At 40.6% G+C, this 25,325-nt stretch overlaps 1 protein-coding gene across 1 annotated transcript; it reads right to left on the reverse strand.

The window, feature by feature from the left end:
- Positions 1-6,871: 6,871 nt before the first annotated feature.
- On the reverse strand, positions 6,872-24,910 carry LOC104401727 (sodium/potassium-transporting ATPase subunit beta-1-interacting protein 2; the record flags this gene model as incomplete). The annotated part of the gene is made up of 2 exons (XM_010009405.1): positions 6,872-6,957; positions 24,850-24,910. Coding segments are annotated over 2 exons (147 nt in total), but the record flags the coding sequence as incomplete, so codon positions are not given.
- Positions 24,911-25,325: the final 415 nt, after the last annotated feature.

A 25,325-nucleotide genomic window follows, 5' to 3' on the forward strand; every position in this document is an offset into this window, starting at 1 on the left:
CTAATGAAAGCCACCTAAGTGCTTGAAAATACAGATCAGATGTAGAACAAAACATATGTTCCTAGGAGTTCAGAGTATTTCATATACACATTGACCTACTAGCAAAATTCCCAAAGGCATCTTGTTGCCAACTACGTAACAGCACAGGATTTTTTTTCAGCCACAATAATACAGGAAGATAAGATACACATTCTAACACACAACAGATCCCCCAAATATACCACAAAAAGGTCTCCAACATTTCTTCAACTCAACTAGTCCCTCCCTGCCCTCCCCAACTGAAACCAAAAAATAAAATCTATAGATCCCTTACGGTGCAATTAGAAAAAAACAAGCTCACAGGGAATTTTCAATTGAAATTAGATATAAAAGAGTAAACATAGTTAGTACATACTCAGTTGGCCTTTGTTGATAGAAATCTGCAGATGTCTCTGTAGTTAGTAAAAGACATTTAGGGATAGCTATAAAAGCACCTACAGTGCAATAAATAAAAACAGCGGGATTAAGAAGCACTGTTTCTGCTGCTTATTTCCAGTAGGTTCAATTATTAGTTTATGGTACCCCTTTCCCCACCCTCACCCCAAAAAGGTCTCATTTCTTTTTTTTTTTTTTTTTTTTTTTTTTTTTTTTTTATCTGTTAACCATTATAAACTGTTTATTTCTTGACCACTGTGGAGTCTCAAAAGTAAAGCACTTCTCAGACAGCTGGCAGTTTTCTACTTGGTCGCTCTGGAGCTGTGGAGCAACAAAGCCTTATTCCCTGACATGAAAACAAAACAAAACCAAACAGAAGAAAACCACTGACTTAGAAATCGTTCAGAATTAACAGCAGCATGTTACTTCAGAAAGCTTGCACGGAGTTTCTCTGATGTGCAATGCAGTTGGGTTAAGGCAAGTATGAACTGTACAGCCTTCAGGGCAAACAATGCACTGTCTATTGACTTCTGCTGCAAGGTCATCCTGGTATTTTTAGTGGTGTGTTGACTAAGGAGACTTGACATGGCCAGGATTGCAGAGGGGGCTCCGAAAGCACGAAGTGGGCTGGGTTCATGTCTCAATCCAGATGGGCCGCACTTCTGGTAGCCGGGGTAGGGAAGACCCAGAAGATGCCTCTGCTCTGCCCCTGTGGTGCTGGGAGGCAGGAGGTCCAAGGTAGGGGTCTGGGGCATTATCCTTAGTACCTATTAGAAAGAGAGGCTGAAGGTGTCTGGTGTCTCACTGTTCAATCAGCTTTTCTATACATATTTTTTTTTCCACAAAAACTGGGTAATTTTTTGCTCTTTGAGGAACCAGGAGGCCATCCTGAAACAGTTTCTTTGTCAGGTCCTCTAGCCCATATTGAGTAATCCTCATGTTTACTTTGACCTAGAGGAAAGACAGAAAAAGAAAGATAATTATCCATCTTATACCTGTCTGATCACTGCCCTGCTGCTCTTGTGCCCTTTTGCAAGCAAGTATAAGCCACCAATCAGTAGCAGTTCAGCTACACATGGAATGAAGAGGAGAGAATGACAAAGAGTTTGATCAGGTGATCGCTTGGCTCTCTCTGGAACATTGTCAGAGAAGTCAGCACTGATTTTCTAAACTGTTCTAGACAGTAGTGATATTTAATTATAGTCAGAACTATATATCCATGGGTCAACTGGAAGATGACCTGACCTGTAATAATCCATCAGAAACGTACCTGTTTTGTAAAAGCAAGAAGTGACACAGTATGAGGACAAAATGACTGAATCACAGGTGTCAGGGAAAACCAACTGCGGCTGACTTGCAAAGCAGACTGCATATGCAAGTGTCACAGCCCCATACACCCGAACAGTGGAGTCCCAAACCTGTGTTTTGTAACACCAGCTTGCAGTCTAAACCAAACAAGATGTTGTTGGTTGCTAGGCAAGGCTTAGCTGGTAGTTTATTCAAATTAAATTTTGCCCATACTGTCTGAATCCCACACACATGAGGAGGTAATAATGCAGCAGATTTGTACTGCATGAACTTGCTGAGCATCACAGTGGTTATACTTTAGGTGCTGGTTTTTTGTGTCTTGCATGTGTTTCATTTATGCTTCAAGTGAATGGTAAAGTAGGTAGTACCTTCAGGCTTAGTACTTTAAAGGCTCTACAGAGGGATCTGGACAGGCTGGATCCACGGGCCAATGGTACGAGGTTTAACGAGGCTCAGTGCTGGGTTCCACACTTGGGTCACAGCACCCCATGCAATGCTATAGGCTTGGGGAAGAGTGGCTGGAAAGCTGCTCAGCAGAAAAGAACCTGGGGGTGCTGACTGACGGCCGCTGAACATGAGCCAGCTTGTGCCCAGGCAGCCAAGAAGGCCAGTGGCATCCTAGCTTGTATCAGAAATAGTGTGGCCAGCAGGGCCAGGGCAGTGATCATCCCCCTGTGCTCTGTACTGGTGAGGCCGCACCTTGAATCCTGTGTTCGGTTCTGGGCTCCTCACTGCAAGAGAGACATTGAGGTGCTGGAGCGGGTCCAGAAAAGGGCAACAAAGCTGGGGAAGGGTTTGGAGCTTATGAGTCTTATGAGGAATCATAGAATAGAATCATAGAATCATAGAATAGTTAGGGTTGGAAAGGACCTTAAGATCATCTAGTTCCAACCCCCCTGCCATGAGCAGGGACACCACACACTAAACTACACAATCTAGCTGATTCCATGATTCTATGATTCAGTATGTGCAATTATCTAGACAAATACCCACAATCTTAGACTAGGAGACTATGACCAGTATAATGCACAGAAAAGATGGGACCAAGCACTAAGGCAAATACATTAACCCCTCCTAAACCCATCTGTCCCTGAGTTATTGACCTGAAACACCTCTCACATTTGGTGAAAGGTAGGATCTCATTAGCCAGAAATTATTAAGTGCCTTTTAGTGAAAAGCAATGCCTACCAATAATGTGTAGCAGAATACACATAAGTGGGCATATATATATATTACACACACACATATATAAAGGGGTCTGTGTGCATGTAAGTGTGTGTGTTTCTATGCATATGTAGTATATGTGTTTATATATACATATATATATATATAAAAAATGTAAAGATTCACAAACTTCACAGTATATAAGGAAAGCAAGCTTCACTTCAGGGATAAACTGCTTTTGAGCAATTTCTCCAGTGCATTAGGCATCCGCATCAGACATGCATGGTTTTTTTTTTTTGCTTCATTTCTTCTTTTCTTGGGCAAACAAGTTTACTGTGAAAAATGTAAAGAAAAATATCTCTCCCCTCCCTCCTTCCTACTGTTAGAACAGTGATCATGCAGTGCAGTCTTGTTCCACAACTATAACTGTGTTTTCTCATGTGCAGCAGAATCAGTGCTACGGAGTGCTTAGTCACCTTCCTCAGTCACCTTCCAAGAGCAGAATTTTCTCTTGACCATTGATTTCCACCATCTTATTGTGTTCTTGTCCTGTGGTCTGGAAATGAGCACTGACATCTCTCACACAGAATACCAGGAAGCTGCTTTTTAGTACATCTGCTGTGGCCACGCTGCAAGGAGGTACACGAGCACCAGTTCTGTCCCATTCTGTTCAAAAAGCGTATTCGTTTTGAAGGGACTGTCTAGGCTTCTTGGCTTGTACAGCATAGAGCACACTGTTAGCACTTAAATAGTAAGAAAAAGCCATTTGTAACATAAATGTCATAATAAGAATTCTTCCCCAAAACACCAGTGTTTTATTTAAAACATAATTTTAAATTGAATATAGGTTTCTCTTTAAAGTAACCTGATTTAAATTAAATATGAAATTGAGAGACATAATGTAGAGAGTTGTGATTGGAATTCAAAGCCTAAAATGCAGAGAAAAGAAATGAAGTGAGCCTGAATCTAATAATTTTAAACTTTTTAAGGAAACAGTAGCCATAGATAGTCACATATATTCACTATCTACAGATAATGCTTCTTTTTCATAAATAAAGATTTTTTTCCTTAGGTATTCTGTTCATTTATGGTAGTTTTGCATACATTATAAAATTCCACAAAAATGTACTGCATGGATTTAAATGGAATTGGAATGTTCCAATAACTAGAGCTTGATTGATATCACAAATAAAAAGTAATAATTCATTAGATAAAAAGTACTGACACAGTAGAAATGTAAACATGAGGAGCCTGAGTAAATCAATATAATTGTTTAATTGCACATGTAAGTTTGTGTAGGTTCAGTATAACCTCCAAATTAACAAACTGAAGTGCTGACTAGCACACAGAAGGAAACTGGTTACAAAACAGTGTCTTAATAGTTAGCAATTAGTAAACCCAGCATTCCTCTAGGATAATAATTAAACTGTGCATGTATAAACCAGTTAAAATTGATTTAAATCACTTGGATGTAAATCTGTCTGTCTTGAAATGAAATAAAAGTTTGTGTTGATGGAATTCTGTCACTGCAATCCACTAAATCAATTCACATCAGCAAGCAGTACGTGGGTGATGACTGAGACCTACCACACGACTCTGTGTGTCTTCAATTTGTAATATTTCTGTATATGAATCAATCTGGTAGATGGTTCTGGGGAGGTTCTTCATGCTTATTACTGAAATACAAGTTGAAATTTGCATTTTGACAGAATCTGTATAATCACTGGAAACTGATACTGTTTTGGTAAGCTCTTCAAAGCTGAGACCATATGTTCTCCTTCACTTTGTAGCATGCCTAGCTCACCTATAGGTACTACAACACCACAGACAATGGTAAGAGCTATTATTGTTCCTTTGAGTATAGTTAGTAACCAGATGATTTAAAGGCAACTACCTCCTATTTCTCTCATAAACACAGAGTTCCAGAAGTTGCATTCAGTGTGAGCCTGAATAGTTCTTTGGTGAACAAGATCTCTAGGGAACCAAACCCTTCCTTCCAGCAACTAAAGCTTTAAAACATCAAGTATGGCCTGCTATTATCATATAAGTGTGTTTTGATTTCCAGTATGTAATATTGCTGTAAATAGTGCTACAAGCAGATCAAACCACGGCTGATCAGTGATCCTAACGGTCTGCCTGCATTACAGAGCAACTGCAGTGTGAATACATATGCATGTGTTCCTGCTGCACCTCAGCTGTGAATAACAGGAAGGTACTACTAAATGCTGTAAGAGCCTCCTAAGGACGGACTGTAGCAATTCTAGAGAACCTTGTCAAATACTGTACAGTCAGAAGGAAACATGAAGTGCCTTTGTTTGACTTGGCTGAGACACAGCGATACTTTTGTGGGTTGATTGGACAAAATGTCAGTTCACATACTGATTTCTGTCTCTCAGTTAAGACAGTGAAATCACCTATACTCCCATGAGAACACAGCCATTGAAATAAGGCAGCACACACTTTACATGGATTAATCATGTATCTCTTCGTGTCAGCTACAAGCTTTACAATTTTTTATTTTTTTTTTTTTTTCCACAGGTCTAGCTTTCTTTCCAGCCAGGATGAAGACAGTCAGTAAATGCAATCTGCTGTTCTGGAAGGAACACTGAGAGCATAAAGAGAATGGAATAATATCTCAGCTAGAGGGCTCCATATATTGGTGACAAGGTACGTTATACTGAGAAAGAAATAGAATTAGAATTGTTTTAAGTACCTATGAGCCACACATAATACTAGGAAGGAAATAACATTTTCTAAATGCACAACACTGTGCCAAAAGTTCAGGTGAAAAATCTTTACTTGAGCACAGACAGATGGGAAGATGAAGGAAAGATGGCATTGGAGATAGGCACTATTGTAATTTGAGATTATTAGAAAGCTCCTAGCAAAGCTCCCAAAGGGCCCAGTCCTAAACACTACCACAGAATTGATTGTACCGCTGATAAAAGAGTAAATTTTTGCATTTCCATGCAAAAATCCACTAATCCATTAACAGACTTGCTTCCACTAGTCAGAAGACACATTTGAGGGTAAATGGAAGTATATGTTGGGATGGATATTTTTTGCCTATATTTAGCTCTTTTCCTCAAAAGAGATGTTAAACAAAGAGACAAAGGAAACAAAGTAAATGTTGCCCCTTTCTGAGCTGTTCTGTGCTGTGCTTTTAGTACATAGGCAGGTGATGGTGAATAAAGAACATTTCAAAAGGCTGTGGCAGTAAGGTAAGATTTATCTGGGCAGTCAGGACTGTTCTGAATTGCAGTTGGCATCAGTACAAGAAATATTTGGAGATTGTTGTTCCTGGACTGGTCTATGGTCGGGTGTTAGCTCTAGTGTGAACATACTCCAGTTGTGTGTATGTGTGGAGATTTGATTACCCATTTAATCCCCAAACATATCAAGCTGCACTCTAGGCAGTGGATGGAGCTGCCACTCACTGGTTAAGTAAAATACTGTTTTCTGTTTTAACTGATCTTAAAATCCAGATGTTGCTACATTTGTGGCTTTTTTTTTTCCTTTTGCTTTTTCTTTTTTTAATGTGGGGACTGAAAATGAGGTACAGAGGTGCCTTAGTAAACAGATGCACTGATAAGACAAATGCTAAATACATCCACTAAATTAGCAAACTGCTGAAATTTTGATAAATCTTAATAAAACCAACTTTTTTGCAACCAAGTTTTGTCAGACCTCACTATTTTTTACTACACAAAATTCCCATTGCCTCTGAGTGGAACCTGCTTGAATGAAAATGGAGGAAATCAGGTGAGAGATGGGTGTTATTTAAACAACTGCGGCACATTATATCCTGCCCTAAGAAATCATTATAATTCAATAGATGTGTAATGTTGGTTCTTAAGTGTAGCTTGAATTCAGTCTATCAAAAAGGCTTCTGCCTATTCTGAATGTTTAAGTCACGTCATCTTTCAACTTAATGAACCTTTAATATCAGCCTGCCACTCTGCAGAATATCTCAGAAGTTAACTACTTACATATACATGGGCTGTAGCTGTAAATGAGATGTCTTCTGTGGACCTTGATAGCCGTAAGAGTCAAATCCACCTATGAAATCAACTGGAAGGGGGAAAATTGCTTTCATTAGAAACATCTTTTCAGAAGTGATAGGCACTATGATTCAAGAATCACCCAGCACACAAATTATTTTTTGGCGGACCCTTTAATAATCAGTTAAAATTAGACCAGCTAATTGTGGGAATGCAGAACAAGTGTAAAAATAGCAGAGAAAGCCAAAGTCACTTTTAAAATTTTAAAATCAAATTAATTTTAAATTCACAGAAAGACAATGAGGGATTTATAACAGCCCTCTGTCTATAAGAAATATCCACAAATCCTTCTCTTTTCAAGTAGAACACCTCACTGGAGTACAAACCAAGATGCTATTCAGATATTACAAATGCTGAAACCCATTTATTTACCGGCATGAATGCATTGCTTCTGACTGTGATTACTCTGTCTGGCTTGCTGTCATACTGTGGTTCAGTGATGTAGAGGAGAGAGCACATTGTTCCGACTCTGAGAGACAGAAGTTTCTCTGATTCCCTGCTTTGACATTTGGGTTGAAATGCATGAACAGAGGGTTGGAACAATTTATCTGAGCTTCAGAGATGAGGCTTTGCAGATCTGAAGAAACCAGCATTCCTCCCAAGGCGCTGGAGGTCTGCAGGAAGGTTGTAGGGTGAGAGTTATTTACTAATTCCCACCACTGCCAGTTCCCCATGGTCTTCTCATGTTTATTTTAAACAATTTTCAGGGCCATTCAATCTTGTATGAGCTTGAGACCCCTGTTTCTCTGCTATAATGCTTTCTTTACACAGGTAAAAGTGTGGCCTTTGCTTCCTTTGCATCAGGAGACCCAACTACTGGCTTTTGGGGGTTATTTGGGGTAGTTCTCATCCTTGAAATATTGTCTCTTCCATAGCAGATGTGAATTTGACTTTAGTTTGATAGAAAAGGGCCAAAGAGTTAAGGTATGGAAACGCATTTTTCACAGGTCTGGGCACTGCTACTGACAAACCGGCTCTGTGTACATTGAAAGCAAAAAAACCAGAAAAGGTTCTTTGACAGAGGATAGCTTCTTATGGACCTAAAATGCAATAACGTTCACATAAAAATAATGAAATGTAAATTTATCACTATTAGTTTGAGAACTTTCACAGTGGTTGGATTCCTTAAAACTTGCATTTATGAGGTTATTTTATCCCAAGGTACCCCTCAATATGCGTCATGCTTAACCACACTTACCATGCAGTCACAGGCATTCCAGACATGTTACAAAATCAAATTCTTGTCCAACATTTATTTTGCAAGCAAAGAGCTACCAAAACACTAGACTGGACCAGTGCAATATGTCTGCATTGCAATCACAAACATGCCAAACCTGTCACCCACCTTCTTCCCTGGCAAGAATGGCCCCTGAAGAAATAATTTTGCCCATTCTGTGCTCTGTGGTAGCATTAAATATACTCCTATCCCAGAATGATGTGTTACTAAATTAACTCCTGACATCTCTAATGAAGGAGGTTCTATAGTCTCTCTGTGGTGCCTTTCCCTGAGCCTAACTTCCTAATGTCTGATTTAAATGTAATTTCCTGCAAATTAACTACTTTCTACATTTTGCCCTTTTGTCCCTATGGATATAAAGACAAATGAAGGGGTTTTTTTACAACTATTTTTAAGCATTTTCAAAAAGTATTTTCATGCTATCCATCTTTTCTAGATTTAAGCACATGTAGTTCTTTCATTTTTTTCTCACAGTGCATGTTTTCAAGCCTCTACATTTCCAAGCCTGATGATCCTTCTTCAGTCTACTTGTTTTTCTTACAGAGGGGTGCACAAATCAGGACCGATTGGAACAACTGCCATGTAGGCCTTCTGTACATTACTTGAACTAACATGATGGGTTTTCTGCCTTTAATTTTTTAAATTTTTTAATTTGATTTCTCCTTTTCAACAGCATCATACAAATGCTTAATAACTAGATCTTTATTTTTATGTTTTGACATTAACTGTAGTCTAGCCAAGTAGTCCATATTTTATCTGAAGACACTTGATTAATTCTTCTCCACAGGAGTTCTTTTGCACTTGTCTGTACTGAATTTCATCTTCTTGACTTCAAGCCACTTCTCAAGATCATATTGACTTCTAATTCTATCTTCGCAAATGCTCATAGCCCTCCCAGTCTTGTTTCATCTGAAATTTTTACAAATATTCTCTCCTTGATCATCCTTGCTGTTAAGAAAAATAATGAAGAGAATTCTTTCTCTAGCCAAGGTCCTAGTGGGATCCCATCTGAAATGTCATCCCGAGTGGTTGATAACTATATTTCAAATAGAGTTTTAAACAATTCTGCACACAATCTATGATGACTGCATCTGGACTGTATTTCACTGGGTTGCTCCCAAACCGTTCATAGGGTTAAAATCTTGCTAAAATCAAGATAAATGCCATTTCTTGGTTCCTACTTATTGTTTGTAACCATCAGAATAACTTTATTACAATGTGATTATGTCTTTGGAAGCATCCTAAGTTTACAGGCATGGAACAAAAAATTCACTATAGGAATATTGTTGATTGAAGAGCTAGGCTGGGAGGAAACAAACCCATTTTATTCAAATATAAAGACTGCAGCAAAGAAAATAGACATTTTTTCTGTAGCTAAGGTTTGTTGTTCTCTTGACCAGTTTTCTGGTTTTCTGTCATTCTTGACCTCTAACACTACAAGTCAGAAAATATCTGTGTTGGACTCACTGGTGTCAACCGTGTCACCTTATGGATGTTGCTCATATGCATTCGTCCAGCTCTGCATTTCTTGTGCGCTTCCCAAGACCCTTCAAGCAACCGCTAAACCATTATTAGAAGGCTTCAGGCATAGATACTCTGTTTTGTAGTCACAGGCCAAAAGGTCTTAAGGGTGATTTTAGGGTTGTTTTCAGAAAGCTAAACCAGCATGTTAAGAGAAAGATTTCTTTGAGTAAAATGAGTTTGTTGAGCATGAAAGATGCATGCCGAATATCTCTGCATGAATTGCTTTTTTGCCCTGTTGCGCAGAGTAAACACAGACTGTTAACAAGTCAGATTGTCAAGTGCAAACAAGGCAAGCTTGTAGAGACATTTCTATGTTCAGCTGACTGTGGAACTTTCCATGTGTGTAACCAAATGATGTTAGGGCAGAAAGTACTACTGTGACCTTGTTGTAGGCATACAATGGCTTCTTACACGCAACAACAAACTTTGCAAGGTAGGTAAAGGTAGGTAATAGAAAGCGAACTCCAATACAAAAGGATTTCAGTGATTTCTTTGCAGCAAGGTTTCTTGATGGTGGCAGTTTCTCATCACTGCAAAGCCTGCGGTGTCCAGACAGTGCTAAAAGCTCCCTGTGGACTCTGAGCTACTTTCTTTAAGCATGCAAAATGCTGCCCTTTCTGCAGGCATTTTATCCTGGCTGTGCCTGAAAGGTCACTAAAAGTGTCATACGACTGATACATTCCTGGCAGCAGTAACATGAGATGAATAAAACAAGGCTCATTAGCTGAATCACTGCAGAGGATTCCATCCTTAACCTCACCCATCAAACACATTTTTGACTATTCTATTTTACATTCATCTTACATGTCACTGTTATCAGAAGAGGCTCTTTTATCATGGTTTGCTTTTGTAAAAGCACACGTGCAAGTACAAATAAACACAAACTCCCACCCCTTTTGTGGTGGGTTGACCCTGTCTGGATGCCACTTGCCCACTCTGTCACTCCCCTCCTCAGCTGGACAGGGGACAGAGAATACAACAAAAGGTCTGTGTGTCAAGATAAGGACAGTGGCTCAGCCTTGACCAGTGGTGCATCTGTCTTGGAGCCAGCTGGTGTTGGCTCTATTGGACGCAGAGGAAGCTGCTTCTTACAGAAGCCACTCCTGTAGCCCACCCCTCCTACCAAAACCTGGCCAAGCAAACCAAATACACCTTTGAAATATTAGGTGCTGAGATGCTTATTTTCCTAGCTGGACTTGAATATGGTACTAGCATGTATGATACTAGCAGTACTATTTATCTGTAAAATGTATTACAGAAATTTAGCTGGAGTGTTTTCTTCCTTTGCTGGTGTTAAGGGGCTTGTCAGGCACATGACTGTGGTTACAACTGTGACACAGACTGGAGATACAGGTCAAAAATAGAGATATATTTTCTATTACTAAGCACCCACAGTGATGTGAAGTTTCAGCCTCTGCTCACAGGCACAATCCCTTCTGTCTCTGGTGTATATCAGGACAGAATAAGAAGCATAAATGGGTTTATAATTTTTCATTTCTGGAAGTTTGTGGTGTATAGAGGGACCATTACACTGAGATGCACAAAAAAGACCTCATTAGCATATGGGAGAAAGGACTTTCTAGAAAATGGGCAATAAGAAACACTGAAGCTGATGAAATCAACAGATGGACAAAGAGAAAGTAAACAGTGGGAAATAAAAGCAGTAACATCTTCCTGTAGAAAGCAAAAGGAAAGATACTGAATAGAAACCAGAAGACTACACACTATTCTACTTAGAGAAATTTTCATCTGTAAAATACAAATACAGAAGCACACAGATTCAGATCCTCAGCTAACACATATATTTACAGCTTCAGTGACTTCACTGAAGCAATGATAATCTACATTAGCTTAGGATCAGACCCATGAGTGATTTAGGGCATATGTGTATAGAAATGTCACTGACACTGTGTCTTTCTTTGCATTTTAGTAGACATGCAAGATACGTAAGTAGACAGGCTAGATATGAAAGCATACAGAGTTTAGGAATGGGGAGGGGGATGAGTGGCTTTATCTGTAAAGGAAGAGAACGGTTGGAAAATAGCCATGTACTTGGCCAACCTGTGACCTGCAGCATGGATGACTTCTTGACTTCTTTCAGACCCTCTCCTTTGTTTCTTTGCTATTATTGTTTTTTTTGCTGATTAGCTTATCCCTATGCCAGATGCATGAGGCCCTGCCTCTCACAATGGTGAACCTACTGTTAGCACTCAACCCTTCCTTCATCACCACATCTGCTTCCTGCCCGAGGCTTCTCCTTTAAAAGTGAAAATGTCTTTTGTAGTAATTGTTACCAAATTTCTCACGTCTTATTTGGTAATTCCTCATTTGATAGTAAAGAGGGTGACTTTTCTCACTGATTCCTCTCTCCTCCCTTATTTTGTCCATCTGCTTGATGAAGCAGATTGGCTCCTCCAGCTTTATTAGTTCCATCCGAGACACCCCCATCACCTCCTCATCCACTTCCCTCCTCCCATCTCCAGCTGTTTCTCTGCACTACATCTCTTCTGTTTCTTCTATGAGCAAACTGATAATATAGTCCTCCTTTCTTCAGTTTGCCAGACTTTTTCAACTCCTTTTGCCATTCATTTCCCCTTCTCTCTTACTACAGTTACAAGAATTTTGTTCCATAAAACTTCTGCTTGTCCCAGTGACAGATTCTTTCTCTTGATCTCTTTTTTGCAGTTCCCTCCCAATACAAACACATATAAATTCCATTAATAAAAAAACCACCCCCACCCATATCCCTTCTTGTCCCATTCCCTCTCTCTCTCTTCCCTGATGGTTCCAAACACTTTCAGGAGCTACTTTCCTCCATCTCTGTAGAAGGTTTTCTCCCATCTTGTGTTCTGTCCCTTGCATGCAGCTGGAACTGCAGTCAGACTACCTCTTCCTATTCAAACTGGGGTATTGGTAACCAAGTGCGCACAGTCCTCTCTATGGTCATCCAGCCGCCTTTCACATAGCCGCTGCTCTCTTTTTCCTGAAACCTTTGCATCGCTGGCCTCTGCTGTCTCCTCTGCAGGTGCTCACCTTCCTCCTCACATCATTCATCACCTTTCTTGATGATTCTCCTTCCAGGATGCTGCCAGAGTCCCATGAGCCATAACATCTGCCTTTAATTTTTCTCCACCTCCTGTGAACTGGATAATTGTACTCACAAATGCAAGTCCTGCCATCGGTGGCTCTCTGAAGTGTCACAGATTACCTGGCTTGTGCTAACTCTGCTCCTTCTATACAAACTGAAATCTCAGCTTCTCTCTGTGGATAATTAAACATCAGTTCCAGGTCACCATGGCTAAACTAGAACCTTAGCCACACCTCCCTAACCTTCTTTGCTACTTCTCATGGTGAACAATGGCACTTGTATCCTCAAGTCTACCTGTCACTCAAGGGTATAAGTTAGATGTCAACTTTGGTTTGGGCTGTGCACAGTCGAATTTCCAAAGATTATTTTTGCATATTGAAGACGACGACTTTTCTATCTGTTGACACAGCTATAACATTTACCCAGGGCTCTCAGTGTCAAACACCATAATTGCTCCTTCATTTTTTTTTTTTTAACTCACCAAATATGGAATTAAGAAGACAAAAGCTGCAGGATTCATCTTTTTGGCTGGGTTACTCTTCTCTGAATCCCGCTGCTGATTTAACCTTCTATATTACATCAAGTAGAAGCTAAATCTTTCTACATTTAAAGCCTTTTGTAGACACTCCACATCAGTCTCTCCTTCCAGTTCTAAAAGCTAAATTCTGACCCCGTGCTGCCAGCATGACCTCCATACTTGTAAAATTTCAAAACACTTTCTTCCCTTGTGATAATGTATCCACAAATAGTTCTCATTATTTTTGCTATACTCTTCTTTGTTCTGTTGGCAGTAATTAGGTTGCCGATGCTTTTATACTCCTGTGTACCACAGTGAATAATATTTTGTACATAGTTTCTTTATGCTCACTTTCTGCCTGTACCCACCAATTACCCGTTGCCTGTTGCCTAACACTTGGATTGCAATCCCCAAGAAACAGGGCTGGTGCTCACGTTTGTACAGTGCTTGGCATCACAGTAGTCCTTTAATACATTCATGAATCTAAAGCACTAAAAGAATATTAAAAATGTACAATTACGCATGATAAAGATGGTACTGTTTTAAAAGTACTAATGACCAGGGAAGCATATGTGCATGTGCACATGGATGCTTCTTGATGTCATGACTGAACATATTTCCCACGTGGTATAGCAGAGAGAGAACACATGGTGTACATCGGCTACATCTGACATGCGAGGTCTTAAATTTTTGTACATGGGCTCTGGCCCCTTGAACTCAGGTCTCAAAAGTGTCATGATTAAACTTCACCAACACAGCAAGGCACTCCAATGCTTGTGCAGCTGGGAGAGAGAGGAAATGGCAAACAAACTAATGGCAAACACCTAGTAACAGCAAGGGAGGCACTGTTGGTGCAGAAGTGAGTGTGTAAGACCAGACAGAGCTATGCACAAATGCTGATAGCTAAACACTGGCCAAACTGGAGTAAAATTAGGCTGGTTTTAATAACTTTGGAAATGATATGTGGGAAAAAAATATAAAAGAACATATGTGGACACTCTTGGTCCTGCAGCTTTGCCAGAATGCTGATACCCACCTCGCTGTTTGGTGAAGGCACTTCCAAACATTTTACTGCTGTTGCCTTTTTATGCTGTGAGCTTGGCCTGGTGGCTATTCCACAATATAGCACACAGAAGGAGGTTTGCTTGACTACAATCGCAATAAAGTTTGTTTACAATGATAATCAAATGTTATTGGTCTTTGTGCTGAGTGCACAGTGATTTAGTAAACTTGTAAAGTGTGATAGATCCAAGCACCTGGAAAGCAGGGGGAAGGATGGCATCTGCCAATACATAAGGCTGTGCCCTCCCTGTTGCACAGGAGGGCTCAGAAATGGCACAAGGATTTGGACACCCAGTCTGATTCTTGTAGAGCAATGAACTGCATTTCTGCCAAATGGTCAGTAATGGCCTGTAAGTTCTCTCATTTCCAAGGTGAAACCCAACTCCAAGATTTTTAAACCATAACCTCATGGCATTTCTGAGCCTATAATGGCCACAGGAGCAGCAAAGGGAAATCCCTACACAAAGTTTGGTGGAGGTTCTCAGCTCAGATTCTGCCCCACTGCCACTATTTCCATGCTGTCTACTGTTATGTCAAAATTATTCTGTGATTTTTTGCTTTAGAAAGGCTTTTCCTCCAGCTGCTTCTCCTCCTTTCATGATTTTTGTTGGATAAGGGCCTACAGCCTCTTCTTCTGTCTTTGTTGCTGCTGGTCCCCTGGCTAATTCTTTGATCAGCCCTTCTGAGTGAAGATGTAGGACTGTGGAGGTGTGCAGGTTTGCGAAAACTGATAAACACCACCTGGCGTCACTACCCTTTTAGAGGTACTGACAGGGATATCAGCCTGTTATTCCCTCTAGTTAGACCAAGCAGGGATGCATATATTGCAATCCATTTAAGCCAAGCTTCTGGTTGTATTCCCAGGTGGAGAAGGGGTCTGGTCAGTGGCAGAACCTCAGGGCAGGACATGAGGAAGATGATACTCTGGAGCAATGCCTCAGCAAGGCAGGGCTGGCAGACAGCAGGAACCAGGTCAACTAGGGTCATGGCTGAACTAAAAGGAGCAATGATGAAAGCAACCAGGAGTAACCAAGCAAGGGCTGAGAAGCACAAGCAAGACTTTAGCAGCTGAAGGAAGAAACAGGGACCAGGGCTAGGGCAGACAAGAGCAAGAGCCGGAGGCCAGGAGGAAATGGCTAAAGCATAGCTACAGCAAGGAGAAATATGGGATTGAAACAACCAGCACTGCCTTTTATATCTGATAAATGCAGCAAGCCACCTGTCAAACTTACAGACCCAGAAATAAGGTTGCTGTCAGGTAGGCTGCCTCTTGACCCCTGCAAGACTTTACAATGCTTGTCCAAGCTTGTAGTGGGGCTTGTCTAATGCTCAGTAAAGAGTCTGTAAAAGACCTCCACTCAGTTATGAGAATATTAGCAGTCTGAAGAATATATTATTTTTCTAAACTGGACAGACCTGGACACTGCTGGATAATAGCCATTTGCTTTCAAGTTTTCATGCTTGAATACTGACCAAAAAAATAAACAAAAACCAAACCCCAAAAACCAGCCCTGTAATATTTTTGATTGACATATCATTCTAAGAATTAAAGAAAATATCTGGTAGACTGAATTATCATAGAAGTTATCAAATGAATCATTAGGAAAAATTGTTCTTAGCCAGATCATTGCTATGGGCAAGCAATAAAGAGAGGAAAAAAATAAAAAGGAGGAAAAAGAAAACGCCCGGGGCACTGGCCTCCGAGTGTGACCACCACACTAATAAATTAGAAAAAGAGTCATTAGAAGGTGCAACAAAGTGGAGAATTAAGGCCCAAATCTATGAAAGTTAGCAATCCAGTGCTAATGAAGACCTATTTGAAAGAAAAGTAACAAAGAAAACTTTAACAGAAGACATGCTAAGAAATGCTGTTAAGAATAATTTAGTACAAAGCTGTGTTCCAGGCTTGTAGGAAACTGCAAGGAGCTCATGATGACTATCTCAGCGGGGAAGACACTATGGCTGTGGGCAGGTGTCAATTTCAGGGTCGCTGGAAATGGTTAATGAGTCTATTCCACCTGCAGCAGTTCATCACTGATCCTCTCTGAGATGCTGCTGTCCTTCAGTCTGGACTATATTTGACTGGCCAGGACTTACAGTGTTCCGCTGGCTCATTTTGACTCAGCCCTCAAGGAGGCAACCAGCTGCCCTCAGAGGCTGGGAAATCGGGCTGAGGATTGGGGCTGACAGCCCCTCATGGTTCCTTGCAGGCTGCTCCTCTGCCTGTGCTTGATGGGGTCCAAGCTGCCCTTCCTCTGTTGGGGCAAAGGGAGAAACGTTCCCGCAGGAACAAGGCTGGAGGGCCTGCCTACAAAGCCTGCCATCCACATTCAGTGTAAAGTAGCAATAAACGACTGACATTGAAATGGAGTCTTTCATCAGCATCAAAACATAACAATCTGCCTGAAACCATTTCCCATGCAATTTTCATCTTGTGAAGATTGTCAGAATTTGTTATTTTTTCCTGATTTTGAATATGAGTTTTCTTTATTTTTACATGTTGAAGCATTCCCATGGCCAGCAAGACCATGGAAAGACACGTCCTCTTCAGCTGCAGCAAGAACCTAGACATTTCTTCAAACCATCTGCAGCTTTTGTTGTCAGAACCATCACTAGTTACTACCTCATTTCTGCTACTGGTTTGAGGTAACTGTGTGAGACACTGTTTCATGATCTGGACTTTGTGTTCCTGTCCTGAAAGAATTAATTCATGACAAGACAAGTAATATTTTCAGAATGTGCCGGTATGAAACATACCTTTCTTCATAAAAGTGATGCTAACTTTTCATTTCCTGTCACATATGCAGATCTTTTCCAACACTTCTGCAGCATGTCTTTCTTGAAAAGATAAAATGTGCGGGGAATAGTTAAAAGAAAAAGTGATGCAAGGTAAGTAAATCTCCCTGGCTGTTAGAACGCATCGATTTTATTAAGCAGTATCCCATTGTGATGAGCTGCTGAAATGGAAATGTTACTTCCTTCAAGCTTTACATTATATTATTTAGATATTTTTTAAACTTGAGGTTGACAATCCCCACAGGAGGCAGTGATGGATGCAAGGGGAGTGGCAGCAAAGACAGTGAAGGAGAAGAGAAATTATCATAAGTGGAGCCAGCAACACCACCATTTTCCCCTGTGTGTTTTTATTTATATATTTGCCTCATACCACAACCCTGTCTCCTAGGCGTTCCTTGAACATCAACTTCATTAGTTACAAAGGCAGCAATCCATAACCAATTTTCTTTTCTTGTCAAGATTGTTCATGTATAAACCCAGCCCTTTTGTTGGAAACATTTGCAATTAATCCCACAAACAAAGAAAATGCTAATCATACAGTCTACCCTAAGCAACCCTTCTGACTCAAGGCCCTGACCACCATCTATTATACACTAAAATGAATTGAAATTCCCACTTTGAGTTTAACCTAATTTTCTAGTGATAATAGGCATGGATTCCCAGAAGCATTCTATGCATCTAGATAGTAACATCCTAATTTCCTTTCCTGGTAAATGTTTTAAATAAGATTTTAGCACCAAAGGAAATTAACCTCTAAATTAATTGTAATTATAAAATGCCATCACTGATTTTGTCTTCAGACTAATTACTTGCTATTATTTAAACAAACTGCACCTCCTTGGAGCTTTGTTTCTCTCTCTGCAGTGCAGTGCCAAACGATCACAGACCAGGCTGTGAAACGTCTGCCAAGCCCTATGACACCTTGGACTGCTCAGGTCCATTTGCATCTCAAATGCAGCTGGTTTCACTTGTCGTATCTTCACACCATAGGCTTTCCCCCCTGCACTTCAGCCTTGCACTCTGCAGGTCAGATATTTTCAGCCTGTGCTTTTGATCTAATCAAGCACACCTTGTGGGATGCAGAGTGCCTGTGCTCTGCAGTGGTGAGGATGAGACACAGCACCAGCTTTCTGCTCTGCAAAAGGTCCACTGCAAGACAGAATATGACTGGAAATAATGACACAGAAACCAGCTATTGATATGTGCAAAAGGTTGATGCTGTAAAGACATCTCAGGAAATTTCCTAAATGTTCCTTGTGATATTGCAGTGTTCCAAGGCAGCTCTCTTCAGGATGGCAAGCATGAGGCAGTACCATGGGATTTCAAAGGCTTCTCTCCCTCCACACTTTCGTCAGCATCCTGACAGCCAAAGGAATCCCATTTCGTCCCCTTTAGTTTACTTAGTTCACATAGCAGTCACCACACTACATGAAACGAGAAAATGGGAAAAGCTTCTAATTCAGCCACAGGCTGTAAATTGGAGAGTGCAGCTAAGCAAAAACAAGCTGTAGCTTCACCTTTTGTAGCATGTTCATTCTCATTCATAAATGACCTGTTCAACAGTTGGAGAACAACTGTTTTAAATATTGGGTTGTATGTGTTTCCGTTCTTATTTGCTGCTGTGTTGCCTCTGCAGACTGTTCTTGGCATTAACCAAACAAGTCGGATCAGTGATTCACCCTGTTGTGAGGAGGTGTCTACCACAGATAGGACAAATTGCTCTTTGGAGTTATCTCCCTGCTTCTATTGACTGTGGTGGAAATCTCAATTGTTAGTTTAAACTGCAGGCCTAATTACATGCAGCTGTAGGTGAGTGAGATGAATACCACCTGCTGCAGCATGGAAAAGGTGAAGATGGAATAGCTGGTGTTTTCCAGAGGAAGACTCAGGATACATTACACAACAGTAGGTGCAAAACTAACCAAATGTGTAGCTGAGGTGCTTGAACTTCCCTTGGGAGGTTGTTAGATACAAAGGAAAAATAAAAAACATTGCAGGGAAAAAAATACAAGGAGACCGCTTCCGGCTAAGGAAGTCCCTGAATGACAAATTACTGTCAGGATTTTCTGGGAACCACAAACTTGCTGTGTTCTATATGCCTAAGTGGCAAATATGGCAGATATGGAAGTAAACACCAGATGTTCATCATTACTGGATATTGGATATGGGGCTGGATAGACCTGGCACCTCCCATCTTGTGTTACACAAGTGTAATAGGTAATGCAGCACTGGTAGGGCTGCAACTTACACTGTGGCTGGGGGAAGAGACCCACCAGGCTTCCTAGGATGACAGCTTCCAGAGATGCATTCAAGTCCAGCCTTGACTGCAGAAAGATGGCTGCAGTTATCTTCAGCCCTCAGCCTTAGTTTCTGATTCCTTCCTATCTTTCTCCTGCTCTGGTAGTTTCAGGATTTACAACCATATTCATCAGAAAATGGGAAGGGGAATAAAAAAGTAGAATTAATAGCTGAATGTTTGCTACTGGTTTCTCTTTGTTTTAGAGATTTTTTTAGCAGGGATGGAAGCCAAGTTATTCTTCCTCTGTAAGGTCTTGCTAAGCAGATTGTGAAAATCATCTGGCACAGAAATAAAGTGATACCTGAGCATACTCTGCACTTCGATAGTGCCTTTCATCCCAGAAGCTCAAAGTTATGAAGCAACATGCCTGTTATTCTCCCTGTCATTATTTCCCATTTTAAATATGGGAAACAGGAATATGGAGAGGTTAAATATCCTGCCCAAAGGTGGAAGGCAGCCTCTAACAGAGCTAAAAATAAAAGGCTTTTCTACCTATCCCATATGTCTGTCAATATTTCACATCTCTCATATCTATATGAATTCAATATTGTCTATGAAAAGAAAATCTTTGTCATCATCTTTCGAGGTCAGGCCTAGGATTCAAGACTGGATTGTTGTTTGGCACTGAGTTTATTGACACATAATTGCTATGCTGTACTGCTCACCAGTAGATATCCCCTGTCTGGGATATTGTTTTCCTGAACATTTTCAGGAATTCAAATAGAGCCTTGAATTCAAGTTTTTACAGGGAGTGGTGGTGGAGGGGTGGGGAGAGGTACATGTGTGTGTGTGAAATAATTTTAAAGGCTTATCTAGCACTTTAATTCTGTGCCAGACATGCCCAAAAGCTGCACTCAAGGGAATAAGCAGCAAAACTCGACTTAACTAACCCCCTTGCAATGTCTTTTGCTTTTCAGTTTACCTGGAAACAATTCCAAGAGAAAAGTTGGATCCTTGCTAGCATGAGATAGTTGTACCTTATGGTACCCAGGGAACAGTCAAACAAGCCATATTTATTCTCTGATTGCCTTGCCATTGTGATATGGAGGCTAAATGTTTTTTCTCCCTGTCTGGGTCTGCAAGGGAGCCTTCTGGATTAGGATTTCACTGTGGGATGCATTGGTGATATTTTCTAGACTGGGGTTCCTTCACAGCCACAGCTGTCCCTCTAATAAGAAGCCAGTCTCCTTTCCCTCAACAGAACCTGCAAGGTGAGTGCAAAATTCCACTTCAGTAACCCAGGTTTCTTTTTTAACTGCTTACAGACAAAAAGCCCCACAAGGATGCTGCTTTATTGTCTACATTTCAGGATTTTCCACAAAATACTTGTATATTTAAAAACATTTTCAAAAATACACTGAATTTTCTTTTAGTAAGACAGTAACAGCTTATAGCAGGGGGCCAAACTGCTAGTGATCAACTGCACATTAAATGAACATTTCAATGTTATTAAAAATAATGTGCAGCCTTTGAAAAATGCAGGTCTAATATGATTTTGGAAAACAAATGAGGAGCTCCAATAAGTTTACAGCCATTGAATGCTTCCACATAATAACTGTTGCTGACATTTTCAAGTTTTATTTTTAATTGCTGCAGCTAATAATGGTAATGAGATAAAAATCACAATGGCTTGGGCATACCAGTAGCAATAGCGAAAAGGAGAGCACTGAGGGCCACAGCCCTGCTGGGCACCCGTCCTACCTCATCTCTCCCAGATGGAGACCCAAAGTGCTCCAAGCCTCAGCGTTCCTCCTCCCTGCACAGCCACAGGGAACAAGATGCAGAAGTGACCTTTAGGAGCCAAGGGAAGGACCTTTAGTACCATCACCAAGAGAAGTAGCTGGGGAAAAGCCACCCTTGTCTGACCCTTGGAGATGGGTACTGCAGTCCAGCACTGGTGCAGCCAGTGTTACAGCACTGCTTGGTACTGTATCAGGAGGCAAAGCAGCTTCTTTGTTAATCCTTGATGCAGAATTAAACCCAAAGCAGATGGTTCTCATGAAAGGTAGTGTGAACTTGAGCTTTGATTTAGAGAGGCTGCTGCTGGATTTATTTGGAGTGTGAGTAATTAAACCTCTAGACTTGCTGATTCAGCCCCAGTTATGACCCTGATTTGATCATTGTATTGTTCCATTCTTAATCCTTTAGCAAGGTTAGAGCAGGTTAATCTTAGTGGAATGTTTGCTTAATTCTACCCTTGCTTATTTGTCCTCTTAAAATCTGCATAAAGAATGGAGAAATAGTAATTCTTTCAGCTTGTTTCAATTACTCTGAGAGCAAAGCTAATTCAGATGAAGCAGCTCAAGAGGAACTTGATTGCTTTTCTACAGTTGAGGCTCTGTGCCAACAGAAGATGAGGCACCTTCTCTGCTCCAGAATAGTGTTGATATGTTGCTATGGATAAAATATGGAACATGCCCATGTCTGGCTCTTGGATGGTGCATATCTTTTTCTCTAGTCTTACACCTTGCTGCCCAAACCTGCCAGGCTCAGTATTTCTGCCTCTTTCTCTCCTCTTCTGGACTGCTGTGGCTCATTAGTAAAGCAGGAGAAATAGAATTGAGTATATGGGTGTTCACCACATTCATTATGAGAAGTAACTGGCTTTTTCTGTTGGCGCTCTCTCATCAGAAAAGCTTTTACTAGTGTCTCTGTTTCACCAGACAGGACTTGTGGTTAACGCCCTTTTGGTGTGACCCAATATGGTTATCCTTATGGTCCTCTCTGGCAGTGAGGAATCGCATTTTTACAGGCATGACTGGTCCTGGAAACCAGAGATCTAGATTTCTCCTGTGGTGTCTGTGAATGTAGAGGTGGGTAAGAAGATGGCAGTCTCTCTGTTACTCTTCACAGCAGCTGGGAAATCAGAGCAGTGGTGTGGGAGAGTTGCTTTGTGGTGACTGGTTTTAACAGAGGATCTTTCACAGCTGGCACACCTTTAGCACACAGAGGGAACACCAGCTGCCAAAGACTCCTTACCAGGTATGGTATAGATGCTAGGTAGGGATTGGTGAGCACCAGAGTAAAGATTTTTTTCTGCTATGCTAGATGTCTATCAAATCTGGGGGAGGAAGTACACTATGGGCAGGAGGGCTGTCTTCATCCCTTTGTGCCACACAGCTTACTCCACAGCAGCATGAAGGGGTGAGGACCTGGAAAAATGGAAAAAAAGGCTATGGGAAGAGAAACACAATAGGGGATCTGAAGTGATCTCAGACCAAAGACTTGCATATGCAGGAAGCTCTAGCAATGGTTCTGGGATATATTCCATGTTTCCTGAAAGCTTTTCTCCTTCTCACTCACTTGGTCTACATGAGATGACCCCACCTGTGAATGTACTGAGGAAATTATGCTTAGGCGTCTTCTTCTGGAGTATAAACAGTAAATAATGTGGCATTCATAAGGTATATATTATTTCTCAGAGAAGCAGGATAAATGGGTGTGTTGCCAAAAGGGAGAGAAAGGGAGAGAAAATGTATCTAAATGGAAATAAAAGAATCTAAAATTAACCCTGAGCAGTGGGTATTTGTATGGACCATAGCCGCTGGCTGCCACAGGGAGCACTTGGCACATGTCAGAGTGGATGGCTGAACAGAGAGAATAATTCTTACTTTCTGCTACATGCAGCCTTTCAGTAGAAATTAAAGCTGCTTTAATTTTACAAAACTTTGGGAGGCCAAATCTGATCTGAGCATTATTACAGTGTTGGGACAAATCAGCCACTGGAGTTCCCTTTTTCTCTTTTCCCAGCCACGCTTCCAAACCTCACTAGAGGTGATGCTGCAGTGCCTGAACTTGCGTTGGCTTTATTGTACTGGGTGGGGATTCACACCGGTACCTCAGAGGGAGGTAAGATGGCTCTTTTGCTAGAAGAGGAGGCCTGTCTGAGATGTACTAAGAAAGTAATAAAAGCCTCAAAATAGGCAAGACAACAGCAAGAAAAATTTCAAAGCATGACAATCCATGGCTTCTGAACAACAGGGAGCTCCTGCTGCAGTGAGCAGAAAAAAATACCATACTGGCCATGGCACTTTGCTGTCAGGAATGTGGCTTTACAGATCACTGGAAAAATCTTTCAAATGTGCTCTTATTTCTGTGCTTGTTTTGTGAGCCAAGTCCCTTCCTTGCTTTTTACTAATATCATTCCCTAAAGCATTACAGAAGAGTGAAAAAAAGATTTAAGCCCATAGAAGAGAGGGCAAAATAGTATTAAACAGGATTTCATTTTGGGGGGCAAGGAGTTGCTATCCTCCAGCTCTGCCATCAGTGAATGCATTTAATGGGAAAGTACATATGATTGGGTCCTTCCCTAAAAAGACGAGATCTATTTGTGACATACCCCTACTCAACGTGCCTGTTCCAAACCCTTTTTACTCTTACGCCTTCCTTGCCTCCACAGAAACACAAAGACAACTGAAATGAGCATAGTCAGAAAGACCTCTGAAGAGTGGTTTGATTTCGGCATTATATCTCCCCTTGACGGCTCACAGTGGCACTGTATTGCCAATAGATTATACGGTTGCAGCTATTTTCTACGCAGGAGAATACACAAAGGAACCCCCACCAGCCCTAGCAGTGCTCTCAATCAAGTAAAAACCCTTCAGCTTCCTATTGCAGAGCTCTCTCTAGGATTCATGTATATTTTATCAAAGTTACATGCAATTCTGATACTTGTTTCTAAGGTGCTTTAGTATGAATCCCAAGATACACTGACATGCTGCAGTGGCCCTTTTTAAAAAATCAAGTTTAGAAGAAAGAAAAAAACTAAATGTCTTGACTTCATAGCATGTAATAAGAGTAAATTTCACTCAACAGGCATCTGTTGATATAAATAACCAGAAGAAACACAGATGTACATCTATATGAAATCATTTAATTCCTTGTAATTGTTCTGGGAGCAGCAGGAGCAAAGAGGAGCATCACAATTTCACCTCTCATAAATGAAGGTCCTGAATGGAACTAAAGCTATTTTTGGCCAAAAGTGCTTTAACAAGCCAACGTGCAAGACAACACAGAAGAGCTATAGCCTCAGTGGTAACCAATTACTGTGAAGATAGTCATAACAACATGGAATAAGGAATAAGGAATAAAAACAAAGCTTCTTTACAAGTTGGGATTCTAATTTTTTTTATGTCTGAAGCTGTGAGAAAAAAAGAATTCAGAAAAAAGGACTATGTATTTTTTAAGCTGTATTTCAGGACTCCTTTGTCTTTCAGGCATTCACAAACTTTAGATCCAGAAGGATGGACAGAAAGCATATTCTGGTTACAGTATAATAAGGCATTTAGGTTGAAGTCAGCAAAAGTCAGTATTGTGTGTGTGTGTGGTGATTTAAAAAAAAAGAATTCATTTTGTATGTAATAAAGCTTTAGTACTTACAGCTGTCCTCTTCTTCAGTAATACATTTCACAACATAACAGGCATAGATGAAGCCCGCCAGCTGAAACAAAATGTAATAATGTTAGATGTAAAGCAAATACAAGAGAAAAAAGGGAGTGAGTTAGTTTTAGAAAAGTAACAACAGAGACAGAATTAGAAAAAAAAAAATCACCAGACTCCATTTGATGAGCTGATGATAATTCTTCACAGCAGTTTGGTAATTTTAACTGGAAATAGTCAGGGATCTTTTGAATCTTTCTTGAAAAACACACCCTTCAATGAAACTTCCAAAAATTAATCAAAAATTTTACATTATTGAATTGTCATCTTTTTAATTATTGAAAACAACCAAATGGATGGTTGGATGGACTTTTAGCCATTGAAAAATGTAAATATTTCTGTCAAAATCAGATTTGTTATTCAACAAAACCTGACCCTCTAGCAGAATTCCGTTTTTTTAGCAGAACTTTGCCAAC

The sequence above is a fragment of the Nestor notabilis genome, unplaced genomic scaffold (genome assembly GCF_000696875.1).
Source record: "Nestor notabilis isolate BGI_N333 unplaced genomic scaffold, ASM69687v1 scaffold5232, whole genome shotgun sequence".
NCBI classification, from domain to species: domain Eukaryota; kingdom Metazoa; phylum Chordata; class Aves; order Psittaciformes; family Psittacidae; genus Nestor; species Nestor notabilis.